Genomic DNA, 17,212 nt, shown 5'->3' with positions numbered 1-17,212 from the left:
TGTGTGGCCAACCCTCCGCCAGCGCGTCACTAGCGTCACTAGCTTCGCCGTGGCACGGTACTCACTTGGAATTTCAGTTCTTCGTTATCCTCTTTACTCTTGTTCAGCTCGTTGGAAACGTTGTTCTTGGAAATGTTCAACATCTCCATCTGACGGACGAGATTCTGAAATATAAAACGAGTTAAGAATATTCAATATTTACATTAATGGTGGTTTAAGATATTTTAGACAATGTAAACTACAATATGATTAAAATGATGTGAATAAGAAAAGTTCATGCCAATATTTTCTAGTTTCCCACATTGCTTAACCAAAGTATAAAACAATATACTATAACATGTGAATCTCATCGAATTATTAAAGACTGTACTGCGCATAGTAACTATTATAAGCACTAAAAGGAATATAATTTTGTAGATTTTAAAACCAAGTAATTTTATTATGTGAATAATATTAACAGTATAAATAACTATCAGTTTTTAAAGTGTTTTAGTAATTCTATTGTCATGTACGTTTTTTCAGACTATAAGTCGATTTGTATAATTAGCCCACGCGTGCAACAGACAAAAACAGCGTAATATTATGTGGTGTATTCGTACCTAATTATTATTATATATAAAATTCTACAATACGTATATAGACGCACACGGCGAAACCCATCATGGCCAATGTCATCGAAACCCCATAAATCTAATACGCATCGACCGAAAACGTCATATACGACAATACTCATACCATTAAACCTGAACTGGAATACGAATTATAACTATGTAATATTATTTTTTTCCACTCATTCATTTGCGTCAAACGTCGCGATCCCCGCTTTATAATCTCGTCGAAGGGGCGTTGGCCCGTTTTCGTTCTCCGTACTATATATAGGTGTAGGTACACAGAGATTTATTATAGGGAACGTTAATTCGTCGATATTGCGAAAGTGGATATCACACACAGACTTCACACACACACACACACTCTCCCGCGCGCGCAAGCACGAGCTAAGGTCAGTTAATTATCGCCGGACCAGCGATTCTACGAATATAGCGAATATACTCGATGCCAGTGCACTGGACGTATATACACCACTGGTGTCCCAGATGACCAAGACTGTGTTTCTAATTGACTCGGTACAATGGTATATAATATTTTATTAAAATATAAATATAATATTCTTAATGCAATAATGCTATAGGTAGCCAGGTAGGTAAACCGCTCTACAATATATTTTACGGTTAGGATTTTCGTTCTGCGTTCAGGAATCACGGTTACGTAACCATATTACACTAACTAACTAAAACCTTAACTGCGGGACCTACCGTTCATTGTTTCTCGAGCAAAAACGTATTCGAATTCAGAACTCATCTGTAATCGTTGTAGGTACGCATTAACAACGGCCGGTGTAGAAATTCATTATACGATAAAAATATTTTATAACAGAATAATAACAACAACATTGTCACCGCCACGAGATAATTAATTATTATCGGCTCTATACACTGCGATTTATTACTATTGCATTTCGATGACAGGGTATATTATACAGTATACAGTACATAAACATAAATCATGAGTTGTAGAGATAAATAAGCACCATACATACTTGAAAAGTGCATAATCATAATCATATGCGTATGCGTATTCAGAGATGAAATATTAAAACATTTAAAACAGTAATACGCCTACCGAAAAAAAATTAAAAGTCGAAACAATGAAGACCTTTACTATACACACAACAATAATAGGTACGGTGTAATAAATTGGAATCACGTGGGTTTACGCACCACTCGCGGTGCACGTATATGGTCAACTAGTGACGAACTTGAAATTTCAATGTAAATATATGTCAATGTGGGTTCAGAAATGAAAATTCATATTGTACATAATAATAATAGTAACGATAATAATAACTATATAACGTCCGCTGCACGACAAAAGGGGTTCTTCAAGCCGGTGGGCGGTCAATTAATATTACTGAACAGTCTTTCTATAGTATTGAACGTAGTTTTACATTTTTTTCAACAGATACCCTCATGAGTCTTTTACGATCACTAGCAATTATATTATATTGTGTTCACAGACGTCGTTGCATCGCTACAATAATTTAACAACTCTTAATTGCACCGCAATTATTGCACTCTATAACGACGTTCAACACGTATTCATCGAAAGTATTTAATGTGGGTTTGGGAGCGTGTCCAGAAAAAGTGTACAGCAATCGAAAGAATAATTATAACCATCTGTGACTGGTTTAATAAAATAATACGTTCCTTATTGAAACCAACTAATGGATATGCTAATAAAAGCGATGAAAATATATAATATATTATAGGTATACGAATCGTTATTGAATAAGATATGTGTCAAGTGAGACGTTCGGCAGGATGCGAGGAAAAATTCGACATTTCTTTTTGACCGCAAATCTTACAGTGATATTCCATGTATCACGTACCAATATCTTCTAAAGAAAATTGTATCCACTCATTGAGGGCAGACGTGCCACAATAATATATTTGAGTTATATTATGGTCAGATCAAAATAATATGTGATTTAAATGTAAATATAATTTCGGATAAGTTTTCTGCACACATAAGACGCATGTACATTCGCTCATGTAAATTGCGTTTTGATCTTATTCTCAATTTCTCTATCTAAGCTGCAGATTACGCGTGGTTTTGAATCAAACCGCGTGTTTGCAAATAGAAAACTTTTAGCACGCTTTTAACCGCAAAGAAAGTATCTAAACAAATAATTGTTCCAAATCGTATTAGAGATAATATATAATATATTATATTATTCATTATTCATAGGAAAAACGAGCGCGCGCGTACTTACAAAGTTTGTCAACTGGAACCATTTAGAAATGTTCATCAGTATTATAATATATATATACATATGTATTGTTCTCTTTCAGCTGTATCAAATTGTAGGGAAAAAACAGATTTATACGAGTCGTAGACATTCTAGGCGTACGAGAAGGCGCGAAAGTAAAAAAAATCTAAGATGATGAGTGATGATGACTCATCATAAATAATAATATTACAAGTGAATGATATGAAAAGAAAAACATACAAAAAAATGTTAACCCAAAAAGTAATGCGTGAATTAAAACGAGGTAGCTGAAAAAAGTCTTACACCAAAAAAAAAAAAAACCAAAATTAAGAATATTTGTAGTTCTTGAGTCATTACCTCCACGTTATTATTTGATACGTTAATATCAATTTCATATAATGTTTAATATTACAATTAATGCCGAATTAGCGTAGTTTTTAGTAATGCCATGGAATGCAAAATGCTTAGAGTAGGTACCAGTCGCAAGTACTCTAACCAATAACGACTATATTATGTTAAATCAAAATAATATTTTTTATTAATTATTTTAACGAGTCCAATAGCAGACTATACTCGTCTAATAGTGTTAATATCAATATTAATAAAAGGTTTGTAAGTGGGTAATTGGTGATCCGCAACCAAGTCTATCACACTAGCTTTTGTAATTTGATATGTCTGAATCCTATAACCTAGAATGTGCACCTTGAAGCCAAATTTTTTGATTTCGCAATTTAAAATTCTTTAGTTTAGTAATTTTTGTTTGCATAAGGGTGCCACCATTTTAGAATACAAAGTTAAAAAGGTGCAAATCCATATATAGGCATTTAATTTATCAGGAAAAATGCGGATTAGGATCATCTCTAAGTATATAGCTCACCTTGTTTTCGTAGGATACGGTGATGAGGTGACGCTGAAGTTCGATGGGATTGAACGTTTTCAGTATAGCCGCTAGGGTTTTTTTGGGCAACGGAGTGCTGAATCCTGGTGCATGGGGTTTGTTGATCCGGTCACTGGGACTGCTGACCACGCCGTCCAAGGCGCCCAGCCGCTTGGCGAACGTCGGCGACCCGATGTCTAACGCCGGCGACGATGCGCGGCCCTCTAGGTTCCGGGAGATCGGGTCGGACGGTCGGACCATTAGGACTCTTCTGGACCGGTGGCGGTCCCTATCCCGTTCACCGCTGCCGTCGTCGTCCATCATGGCGGATGACGAAGACAACGACGCACAGGACGCGGACGACGAACCGTCGTGCAATAATTTGCTGCACTGCAGTTCGATGGACGACAAGTTGCACGCCGAATGTTGGCTAGGGGTGTAGAATGCGTCGCGGCCGGCCGACGACGAACTGGGTCCCGTCGACGAATCGGGCTGAACCGGCGCGAAGCCACCGCCGTTATGACTAGATGACGATTTCCTCGCAGCGATGGTCGCGGCTGCTATGGCTGCGGCGGCCGATGGCGACTTGCCACCGCACAGCCGTTCTTCGAGTTCCTTGTTCTCGCACACGACAGTCTTGAGTTCGGTGAGCAGCCGATGGATTTGCGCCGCGTTCGACAGGCTCTCCGCTTCCATTTCGGTGACTCGATCGAGCAACGCGTCCCGTTCGCGTTTTACGGTCGCCACGTGCGCCCGGAACACATCGTAGTCGGTGGTGACGCCGCTGCAGTAGGTGCTGAGTAAGTCGTCGTCACGCGTCCCTGGTTGCAGCAGGTCGTCCACACTGCGGCACGGTCGCAACCGTAGCCGGCGCCGGCGTCGCCGCAACCGCTCATCGTCCACCAGCAATCGGTTTTGCAACGACTCCACCTCCAGCTTGAGCTTGGTGCCCTTGTCCTGGATCATCTCCAGCAGGCTCCACAGCTCGTCCTCGTCGTCGTCCTTGCCGCAGTTCTTGGTAGTCATCGTCGTCCGCGAGCTAGTCGAGCTGCTGTCCTTGCTCTCCGTGCAGAAGCCGCTGTCCTGCACGGTGCCCACCGACGAAGCGGCCGCCGGTTCGCCGCTCTTCGGGCCCTTCCCGTGGCTGTTACTCCGGCTCCGAGGCGCCGTCCCAGCCGCGGCCGCCAGTACGACGCCACTTCCCCCAGCGCCGCCACCGCCCGCACCGGCGATCCATCCCGATGATGATCCCTGCAACTTCCGGCGGACTCGCACCCCAGGCTCCCAGCGGCTCTCTCCGGAACCGACGCCCTGTGACCCCGAGCTCGGCTCCGGGCTGGACGCCTGCTTGTGACGCAGGTGCGGGAACGTGTCCATGACCATGTCCCTAAACTCCAACAGCGCACCGACCTCATTCTGTAATTCCTGAAACATTCCAATCGTTATACATCCAGTGCGTCAGTCAAAAGTATATATTATATTTTTATAATAGAGGTAGTCCGGAGGCTGAGAGAACCAACTATTATTATTATATGGCCACGTGATAACCACTGCACTAAAACGTGTTGCAAGATTATTAAAACATATCCATGTTATAATATTATACATAAAGTACTTACATATATTATTACAGTGCGAGTACAATTTTTACATTTTTCAACGAACCGTAGTTTAAATTATATTAATATGTGTTCCACATTTTTGTTTTATATATATATATGTTACCGGCAATAGTGTACAAGTCTACGTCAATCGAAGCAGATCGTTGTTACAAATTTATCTTGAATTAAATCATAATTAGCTGAGATTCTGGCGAAAATAGTAATTGTTCGTTACAAGTATACATATTTTATATTTAGATTAATAATAAAACGAAACGTAATTCTATTTAAAAACACAGCAAACGAATAGGTTTTATTTGTTAAATTGGTGAGATTCAAACCGTGAATATAATATTTATACGAACCATATATGGAATTATAGACGAATCGTGTATTCCATTTCTTACATAAACTTTTTATTATGATTAGAGTCTAATTAAAAATGTATTTCATTCAAAATATAAAAACGCAATATTATAAATAATGATATACACTTAAATGTGTCTTAGTCGATCAAATGAAAAATACGAGTTTGTATGTGGGTCCATATAAAGAAATATTTCTTGGTGGAATATTCCCTAAAATCAATCGTTACTCAATCTAATGACACAAAATTATAAAATTAAAACGAAAATCATTATTTAGTTTTAGTATTTAAAATAAATACTTGTAATTGACAGTTAAAGAAATTATTTTAGATATTAACGAGAAAATAATTGTGGATTTAAATAAATGCCAAACCCACCATTATGATTGTAAAAGTTGACTCATTAAAAATAATAAAAGGTACCCAATAGTCATAATAACAATAATAATAAATTATAATTATTAATGAAAAATCATAATAAATCGTTTTTGAAGCCATTGAATCAAAACGTATTAATATTAATAATACATTTCAAGGTCTATTAAAATTTAAAGAACAATACAAATTTAAAATATAACTCTCACTATGAGTAATAATTTACCACATAAAGAAAAAAATAGAAAAAACCTTGCAAATAAAATAATGAAACATAAACCAACTGATTTTTTTTTAAGCATTAACTCTTAATAATATATTCTTGTTATTAAAATTATAGTTATTTCATAAGCCCACACTTCTTTATAGTACCAATTGGCAATTAATAAACATCGTACCTATAAGTAGGTATCAAAAAAGTTTTATGTTTATGCATTTGGATAAAAAAATTAAGTACCTACATTATGTGGGAAAAACAAATGACACAACATACATTTTGGTATTCAAAGAATCAAAGAATCATTTTAATGAATTAATAATATTAATTACATGAATGTGTGAAAAAATTATTTATGATATTGTTTTTTTTTTTTTAATTAAGCCTCGGCAACTATGGCTATTAGCAACAATGGGTTTAACTCTTACTTAAATTATGTTTTATTAAAACTGTAATAATGTAAATTTTAAAAATTTTGATGTTTTACGGTATGTTCTTATAATGATGGAAATCATAAACTTTGTAATACTATAATGTTCAATATTATCTCAACAATATGTGACGTAATATTTTTTTTGTTGTGAACACACATTTTTTATTAAAAATAAAAACCATTGAGTCTTGATGAATTTTTTATTAGGTACTGTACAAATAAAGCTAAATTACTTTTTAGTTTATTTAACCATGAAAAACAACTATACTTGACCCATTTTTATGCAAAATTAAAATATATCAAAAATACCTTCAACTATTTTTATAAATATTTTGTTTGATCTATATAACATATAATTCAATGTAAGAACATAAATCAAAAAATAGGTAGCAAAAGAAATTGAATATTTTAACTTGTTGTAGCCACATCCCTGTTACCTGTATACGTACATCGTAGATTTTACTTTCGAATCATGAAATTAATTTATAATAATGACGATTTTGGCGTCAAACAACAGGAAATCGAAAGGTAAAACTTTTGTTTTACCTCATTCGTCGAAAATATACAAACCAGTTAAGTGGGTCATGTGTGCAAGTCATATGCGGGATCATAACCAAATAATAATAATAACAATAATACAAAATACATTCCCAATAAGATATTCTTGTATTTCAAATATTATAACCCAAGGAAAAAAATTACAATATTTTTTCCCAAATAGCAAATAATTTATTTAAAAGTGGAATAGCAAATACGCAGCATAATAATAGGTTATATTTTGGAAATCATGCTCAAAATACCTATTGTAATAAGTTTCGATTACTTATACTGTATAATATATTAATATGTACTATCAGGTACTCATTTTTATTGCCTTCTACTAATCTATATGTAATTTATATATTTTAAAACATTATACTATATATTATTAGCAGTATTAGCACATAGCCACATAACTACACCAACAACCTATCATTGTTTCAAATTTTTGTTATTTATCAATATGCACGGTTATGAGTCGTGGTTAAGAAGAAATTACAATTGATAATATACTGCTTCAACTCAATATTTATTGTTATCAAGAACCAATTTTTTTGAATACGCAGAAAAATTACCGTGATGTTATAATCTATTTTAATATTTTATCAAACGCGTTCTGAGATTTTTAATATTAATTTAAAAGATTAAATACATAATATACAGTCTATTTAACATAATGAAATAGAATTATTCGATATTAAGAAACTGCCTTTCCATAAGAAATAATTATTTACGACATTTTTAGTATTCAACATTTTATATCGCATTCTATAATAATTTTGTTATATTAAAACTTGTAAGCAACACATCTATTGAAGTTAAACTATTTCATAATAATCGGGAATAGTAATAGGCCAATGTAATTAATATTAAATAAACAATTTAGAAATACTCTAATAATATTATATCTTCTATGATTAATATTAGGCTTAATAGGTTTATTATACATCAACCATCCAACGTAGGTGTACACTATACAGAATATATATTTATATTTATGCATATAATCAACTATAGCAACACATTATAATAATATCGATTTCATTACACGTGTTGTGCAATGTATAAGTGGGTAAAAAACAAAAAAAGATTGAAATAATAGTTTACACCTACCTGTAGAGCGAGAATAGACTTTGCCTGTTCGTTGATGAGGTATTGAAAAGGCACAGCTTGTGCCGCTGTTCTGTTATTGTGTTGGATGAGCTCGTCGCCACGGCAGTCCATCCCACAGGGGCTCGAGGCCCCTCAAAGTCTGTAAACAAAAAATCAAATGCCATTTTAGTCACCCAATTAAAAACTATCACGAAAATATATAGGCAAACGTAAGCCATGTTTTTGAAAAAAACGTTAATATTCGTTATCATTATACATTGCATGCACAAGAAAAACATGCAAACGGTCAAAACGGATTCAACAACAACTCGTTTGCAGCATACAATACATTATTCTATGTACATAACGACGCGTAACATACTGCAATACATAAGTCCTATTTCATCGAATCGTTAAATTCCGACTATCGTAATAATCACATATGAATATATGATACCGATATTTCCATTAAAATTCATCGCAAAAGAATTAATAACAATACATTCAAGGCTTGGTACATTTTTCGTTGGCTGTGAGCGAGATTTCAAAAATGGTGTAGGTACATTTTTTATTTTTTTTCCCTACACGTTCACGTGACACACGCGCGTTACATATTCACAAAATACGTTTATTATACAGGGTGTCCCGCGAGGATTTACCCATTGCGATATCTCACAAAATAATGGAGATATCAAAATTCTGGTTTTATAATAAGATTCACAGGGTTAAGAACTACGATTATTTCATTTTTAAATTTATTTTAATGTTTGGGTAAAAAAGTTAAAAAAATATATTTTTTTATTTATTTCCAAAAAAAAATAAAGATAGCCATTTTGTAGAGTTTATTTTTTTGAAAATATTGACGTTTCAAAATTTTATTTTCATTAATTTCCTGATTTTTGATATTATTTCTAGTTTTATAGAAATAAAATATGATTATAAATTTATAACTATTAGGAACACGGAAAGTATTCACCCGAGCATATGGGAATGCGCGCGGCGCGGCGGGTCAGTTTGATAACATTATGGTGTTAATAATTCGCAATTTTTCTCGAAACTAAAAAAAATATTAAAAATCAGGATATTAATGAAAATAAAATTTTGAAACTTCAATATTTTCAGAAAAATAAACTCTAGAAAATGGCTATCTTTATTTTTTTTGGAAATAGTTAAATATAAAAATATATTTTTTAACTTTTTTACCAAAAAATTGAAATAAATTAAAATAATATGAAACAATTGTAGTTCTTATCCCAGTAAGTTTTATTACAAAACCAGAATTTCGATATCACCATTATTTCGGGAGATATCGCAATGGGTAATCCTCACGGGACACTGCTGTATAGGGTTATTTTGGATTTCAATAAAAATCTCAAATCATTGCTGGTCCACCAAACGTAGTATAAACGAACACGAGTATATTATTATAATATATAAGTAGTTACACTTTTCTGTAATTTTAATATAAATATACATGTGTGCATTACGCGTTATGGACCGTTCAATAACAGTCTTGCATTTCAAACACAACTGTTCTTTGTATTACACGCATTATTAGCTGCTGTCGTCCGTGTGTACGTACAATATAATATGTTCTTTTACGCGCACCGAGACCAATCGTCCGTGGACATTATTTTTTAGTTTATCGTCGCGAGTCGCGGCACATCCCACCTCCTCCTCATAAAGGTAGGGACATGGAGGGCCTCTCACGCTCTGCATACGGATAATATAAATAACGAAAAAATAAGATCGTCAAAAAAATCACAAATCATTATAATATATTATTATATAATATATACTTGACCGAGAGAATATCTGAAAATAACTGTGCATGTGCAGACGCATGCGAACGATATCATTTGTATTGTATCCGGTACAGAGAAAAAATTATTTCGAGTCATCGGAACCTGTGGTCAATTTCCAGCTCGCATAAACCGCTAGTCGATCACACGCTCGCAACACACACACAGACTCACGCACGCACATACCGTCAACGACCTGATTTCGTGCGATATAGGAGAATATAATAATATATTTTATATAGGTGGTAGGTTATAGGTATACCCATCGACGATCGCTTGTAGCGCGTGCGAAAGGCGTCGTCACTGCGTTGATCAATCATTTATCGTGAAAATAAAAACATTTTAGCGTGTACCCGGTGTACCAGACAGTTATCTAAATTTCGACCTTCTGCGCGCAAAATAAAAATACTATATTTAATTAACTGGTTTCGTAATGCTGCTACTGCGAAAAACAACTGCAACACGCCGACGATTTGCACCCTCTCTCTTCGGATTCATGAATAAAACAAACGAAATCGAACCAGTCTGGAAACCCCGAAATAATGGCACACCGTAGCCGTGAAAGTCGTATGTAACGTGGCGGTAACCTATAAATGAATACCGTCGTCGTTAAAATATATTATATTTATATTAACTATAGAGTATGGTATTGTGACGTCATGTTAATGTTATCTAACCGTGATAAGATTTATTGGTTCCAAAAAAACACATCCCACATTGGTTTTTCAAAGTGAAATACAGTTTTGAATTTACTACTTGGTATTTACACTTTGTATGACATAATTGTAATTTGTAAGACAATAATACTTACAATCAGGGGCGTGCCTAAAAAATTCAATTTTTAAGTGAGTTATGGGCGTTTTTAATGTACTGTATATTATATGCTCATAACTCACTTAAAAATTGAATTATCGTAAAAAACCAACGTACAAACACAGATAATGTTCTTACCATCAAGTTTAATAATAGGTCGATTCACTGTAATTTTTAAACTAAAGGAGCTACAAGTGTTCTGCTGAGCGTAAATTTGCTATATTAGTATATTACGCACTGGTAAGACGGAGACAACAAATTCCTCTGTTACGTACTCTTAATACTGATTTCGACAGCGTCTAGTTGGATCAAATTGCATTATGTTTATGCATTTTTTAAAGAAGAAGTAAAGTGATTCAAAAGGGGTGAAAATGCATATGAAAGTGGGCATGTGAAGGAATTTATTTTTGTATACACTGTACACCTTAACTTGTTTAAGGAAACTTAACAATATTAAATGCGATTTTTCTCTAAAAACTTTACAACTATGCATAATTCTCATACAGAAATCGCTTTGATTAGAACCAGACATCCTTATCACCAATCGATTATATTATCAAAACACCATTACTACCATACTCTATTGAGCGTCGGAAACGTATTTATAGTTTAAAGTTTAAACATTTCGATTTTGTTACACTTCTATTATATTATCTACCATATACCTACGCATCAGTTGCAGCGCGTCTAGCCGGTAGAATTTTGATCGTAATCATAAGAGTATTCCATAACAGGAAAAAAAAGTAAATTGCAATAATAATAATAAACGTAATTTTTTAAGTAATTAGACCATGTGAACGGACGATTAACGTCATGTCCGCGCACGCTTTATAACGTACCTAATATACTAATTACCGCGTCGTCGGGATGGCCTAGATCAAGATTTTTAAACACACAATAGCCGTACACGTGTACAAGGTATAATATACGTATACAATAAACATGTTATATCACTTATATATACATTTAAAAAGTGAATGTCTCTCAAAAATATGGAATAATTAAAAGAAAAACATGGTAACTGTTCGCGGAATTGGCCCCCTGTTCGAACTAGATAACGAACGCGGAAAACAACAAAATCTCAACAAATATAATAATTAATAGCATTAAAAATCGTGCACACAGTAGAATTATGCGGGTAGGCAGTAGGAACTCTGTATACAACATTAGACATTGGACAATAAAGCCGCACGTAACTCAAATGTGAATATTAATGAAATAATGAGTAATGACGAATGCCGAAATGCTATACGTTAGGTAATCACTCTGCGTATTAAATGATAAATGATAATAAAACGAATATTATTACAATTACGTGTGAGCATAATATGCATAAAATATTATATCCGTGTGACGCATTTAAACGTTATCAAAATGAACGCGTGTTTTAATATGATTTATACAAACGAATATTGCTAAATTTCGTCACCTAAATAAGCGGTGGTTAGGTGTATAATATTGTATAAACGTAATATTAAGTTGGCGAGGTGCACGGATAATAGATATATATATATATATATATATATATATATCTATTATCCGTGGGCGAGGTGTGCGTTTTACGTTCAATTGCGGGCGATGGCACATTAATGAAACCTATAACTAAATCAATATCGAATAATGATAATAACAGTATACCTAACTATAATATATCTTCACGTCGATTACAATTTATAACTAATGTTTATATAATATCTATATCACTAACTGTATACATGAGACATATGCAGATCATAGTCGACATAATATAATCTATATACTTGCAATACGTGATAGTTGAAAATCCGGCAACAACGCCTAGGATGTAAATCGATAAAATCATAAAAACTGGTTTATTTCGTCCTCGCGTATATTTTGTATGATATTGTTATATAACAAAATGTTTAACGATAAACAATAATATGTCATTGTGTTTGAAGAAATAAACACTTTAATAGTTAACACGAAAGCATAATAATTATATCGCATATCACGACAAAATTGTTACATCGACGAGTTCAAAGAAAATATTTTATTGTGCTTCAAAACTTAAAACTATGTGATAAAAAATAACAATGATGAAAATAAATGTTCAAAAAATGACCGACAAGACGATCATCTATATCGGACTACCCGATACTGATGGTAAAAAATTTCGATAATTAAACGAGAAACGATAAAAAATGAAGTCAACTGGAAAACAGGATGTGGAATATTAATAGATAAAAAATCGATAAATGGTCAATAAAAATGAAATAAAATATTTTATTAAATAATAAAAACAAAAAATAATAATTTCATTTGATACAATTATTAGTTATTAATAACAAATAAACAAACCACATAAATATTATGTAAAACCAAATTTTAAATTTCACTAATTCGTAGCACAAAACATGTTTTTTTGTATTATATTTCTTGCCTTCTTGGCATTAACAAAAATATGCGTATAGACAGGGCCGTCCCGAAAGACAAATCATGGGGGGGCTTGATTCATTAATTTGCCAACTCAAAAAAAAAAAATTTTCTCGCTCCGCTCGAGTTATAATTATTATTATTAATTTATTAACATACATCTCAATAACTCATAAACATAGGCATACATATTATACACTATTCAATACCTATTTATTGCTCTTCACCAGTACATAGTCACTATACCTAGTCAAATGAATTACGGTATAGTATAATGAATCAGATTCCTGATCCTAGCAGTTCGTAGTCTAGTGGTAATTATAATATAATATAATGCCATATTTAGAAAAATAACTATAATACAGAATATGATTCCATAATCGTTTAAAAAAAAAAAAAAAACGATTTGCTGCCCACTACTGTTCGCATGATATATTATAATAAAAATATACATATATACTCCAATCGTAAACAACACAATAAAATATTATTATACACCAAAACCAACTGCTGCAAACAATAGTCATTATTGTCTGTATAATGCATTATAAGACATTATTAACATTAAGGGGGACACGTTCGTACAGACTTTTCTTTTGTCTTCATCTTTATGTAATAAAATGTTAGTAGTGGGCCGATTTTTGATTATTTTGCGAGACTATTTTTATATCCACCGATAAATTTCGAACATTCCTATTTATTGGACAGGACTAACATAATTATCCTATAGTTAAATTATAAGCCCATAGTTGACTTACATCAAGTTGGACAAATAAATTGCTCGATAATACCTACGCAAAATCAGCTAAAGACGAAATAGACTTTGAAATCGCTAAAATTTAATATCTTCTATTCGATCACCTTGCGAATATGTACGCATTATGGGTGGATATGAGCATATTATTCCCTTATAAGTTATAGCGGAATAATTATTATTATTGGTAGGATGACGACGCCCAGCTTTTAAATTAATGGACAGGCCTTAATATATATTATAGTCTCTAGTACTTGGTATAATATATAAAATATAAATAATTACAGTCCACTATCTTATCATGCGGAATAAAATCTAGCAGCCGATAATATATTTAATATTTAGTACCCTTACGGCTTACGTGTACAATTACAATCCCTTTGTTGAAGAGAATTTAGAAAAAGCATTTAAGTATTGGAAGCCATAATCCCCCCCCCCCAAATATAACACCTACTTAATTATAATAAGTATAATTTAAAAATTTAAAATGTTTGGATAGATAGTTTAGGTTTTCGTCATAAAAATTTAAAAAAATACATTCATCGCTCTGCTTAGAATCTAAAAAGTTCAGAGGAAAATCACCATGAAGATGATTTTATATGAATGACAGACAAACAAATAAATAAAAGATGTTTTTTGCATGAAAATCTAATACGGTTTTAATATTTTATCATACTTTGTTTACGGGTTTCTCGGTGTCATAAAAATGACAATGCCGTTGTCGTTGCAATAAGTCAAGACGCGTTTGAGTCAAGGACACTGGAAGGGAGACAGACGACAACCGAACAGCCTCGAGTCACATTTTCGTCATTGATTTATTGTTTTCAACCCGTTGTATGTAAACAATAATGGCCGAACGTAATGCCAAACGGGTCTGGTATAATTTTATGAAATCGAACTAGTCGTATGACGAAGATAGTGGTGAGAAATTTGTTGGAGTGGAAATTTATAAATGTAGGTGTTAGTTAATTAGGAGTTAATTTCTGAAGGGATAAAAAGGAAGAATTCATAAGTAAATCCTTTTAAACTTGTTTTCAAATAATAAATACTAAAATACATTTGTGACCTGTCAACTCAAACAAATACTAAAAACGTCTATATAATATGGACGTGTATTAAGTCAAATTGTTCCTTCTATTGGCTATCAAATTCGCTAAGTTTACAAAGGCTTTAAAAAGGTAAAAGGGGAAGGGGAAATCACCTTATCCGAGAATTTTAAAAACTATGCGTGACGTAAGATCGAAATACTTGTAAATTATTTCATAATACTATATCATCTCGATGTCGACCTTAACAAATGTAACTGAATATCTATTTCCATGACATGACATCTGAGAACTATTTAAATCAATAAATAGGTAACATCGAATAATCGAAATACCGTATTACAACGTAATTTAAACTCGACTCATATTACATAAACATCTTGATTTAAGAACACTTCTATGAATCAAATAATACATCAATGTTCTAGAACTTAATATATATATATATATATATACATAAAATGTTTTATTTTGTTTCTAGCCAGTGTATTAATTTATAATATTTTAAAATATATAATATGTTTATATCATATTACTAATATATTATTTACGTGAACGAAATAAATTATTACTAATGTTTGAATTATCCAATGATATCTCAATATATTAAATTGATCGTTAATTTTTAAATATTTTAATATGCCCTATAGTTTGGTCCGTATTCAAGTTACCGATTTACACTGATGACACATTCAAGTCAACAGAACTCTGACTTTATATTATAATCGTACAATTTTAAAATATTTAAAACATGATAAACCTTGTTAACCTATAAACCAATGCGTCCAACGCGTAAACTGTTCTAAATGTTAACACATTATTTATGAAAATTTGAAACGAATTAAATAAATATACGTATTACTGGAATATATCAAATACAAGCTACTACCATATTTATGCACATGATAAATATTTATAATATACTGTTAAACTTTTCTTATGGTATAATATTTTGATATATCTGTTTAAAATACCCGAAAGCAGAGTATATTCTATAATTAAATCGATGTGCAATATAAACATTCTTTTAAACAGGTTTAGCACGTGAATTGTGTGACCGGGTTAACGAAATGCATATATGCCATATTTATACAAAAAATATTACATGCTTGTGTAAGTTACGTTATGTTTTCTTTTTATATATAATATACATATGTTTAATATTTAGGCAACACATAACATTTTTTTACATGAAGAAATATTATTGTATCTTTCAACATCAGGGACGTAATTATGGGGGGGGGGGGGGGGGGGTGAATGGGATAGATTCCCTCAAAACTTTTATTTTACTGCTAACAATTGTATATTTGGTGTGGTAGGTTACTGTATGAGGCTTACAGATTTTGCTGGAAACATATAACCCCCTCCCCCCAAACCAAATTCTTAATTACGCCACTTGTAAACAGGATGTGTGTGTATGTGATGAGATTATATTTATGATCTCTTATTATCTATGTTAATAGAAACAGACATTATTTTCTCAATATTGTAGTACATCATCTTATTGTATATTTAAATATATATTAGGTACATAATAGAATATATATAGCAGTCGCCGTAAATGATAGCGATGGGTAAATTCAATGAAGATTGCAGTGACATATATGATATATCGTCATTTTCTATCGTATTGTTATACCTGTCTCCTCCAATAATTTATTGTACTATCCACCTCAATAATAAATTACAATAATAACCAGAAATCGCAAGAAATTACTAAAAAGTCTAATTCCGCATTTCGGGTGTTTATCCGGTATATATGTAATAGATATATACGATGATAATAATATAACACAAGCAGGTATATTATATATGTAATAAATTGGAAAATAGTTTAATTGCTGTATTGTACGGTTCAATTTTCTATCTAACGGCATCTTCTATAGGTATTATATGCAATGCGTTATGTATATAAACTACGCGTGTTAACAACGTGAGCGTGCGTATATAATATATTATACAATATAAATAATATATAAATATAATGTTTTCATAATTATAAATCTCAGTTCGATATACTTACAGTACAGGAGAGTAACTATGATAATAAATGCAGCACAACACCAAAACGGTT

General features: G+C 32.7%; 1 protein-coding gene across 4 annotated transcripts in view; it reads right to left on the bottom strand.

The window, feature by feature from the left end:
* Nucleotides 1-17,212, bottom strand: part of jvl (javelin-like) — a 53,822-nt gene that overhangs the window by 13,339 nt on the left and 23,271 nt on the right. For 3 of the 4 annotated variants that reach the window (XR_016191398.1, XM_089225685.1, XM_089225687.1), the window contains exons 2-4: nucleotides 8,351-8,489; nucleotides 3,705-5,129; nucleotides 66-164 (exon numbers count right to left, since the gene is read on the bottom strand). Coding sequence is in view for 3 of the 4 variants with exons in the window: in XM_089225685.1 (XP_089081811.1) it covers nucleotides 66-164; nucleotides 3,705-5,129; nucleotides 8,351-8,461 (1,635 nt within the window). In the remaining variant the exon portion in view is untranslated. Of the gene's footprint in view, nucleotides 1-65; nucleotides 165-3,704; nucleotides 5,130-8,350; nucleotides 8,490-10,554; nucleotides 10,719-17,212 lie in introns of all 4 variants that reach the window. The other variant, XM_089225686.1, reaches the window with a different exon arrangement.

This window comes from Diuraphis noxia, unplaced genomic scaffold (assembly GCF_037042655.1).
Source record: "Diuraphis noxia isolate RWA-SAM2 unplaced genomic scaffold, SU_Dnox_SAM2 contig0004, whole genome shotgun sequence".
NCBI lineage: Eukaryota > Metazoa > Arthropoda > Insecta > Hemiptera > Aphididae > Diuraphis > Diuraphis noxia.
The sequence above is the reverse complement of the archived record's forward strand: the minus strand, read 5'-3'. Positions and strand labels throughout refer to the sequence as shown.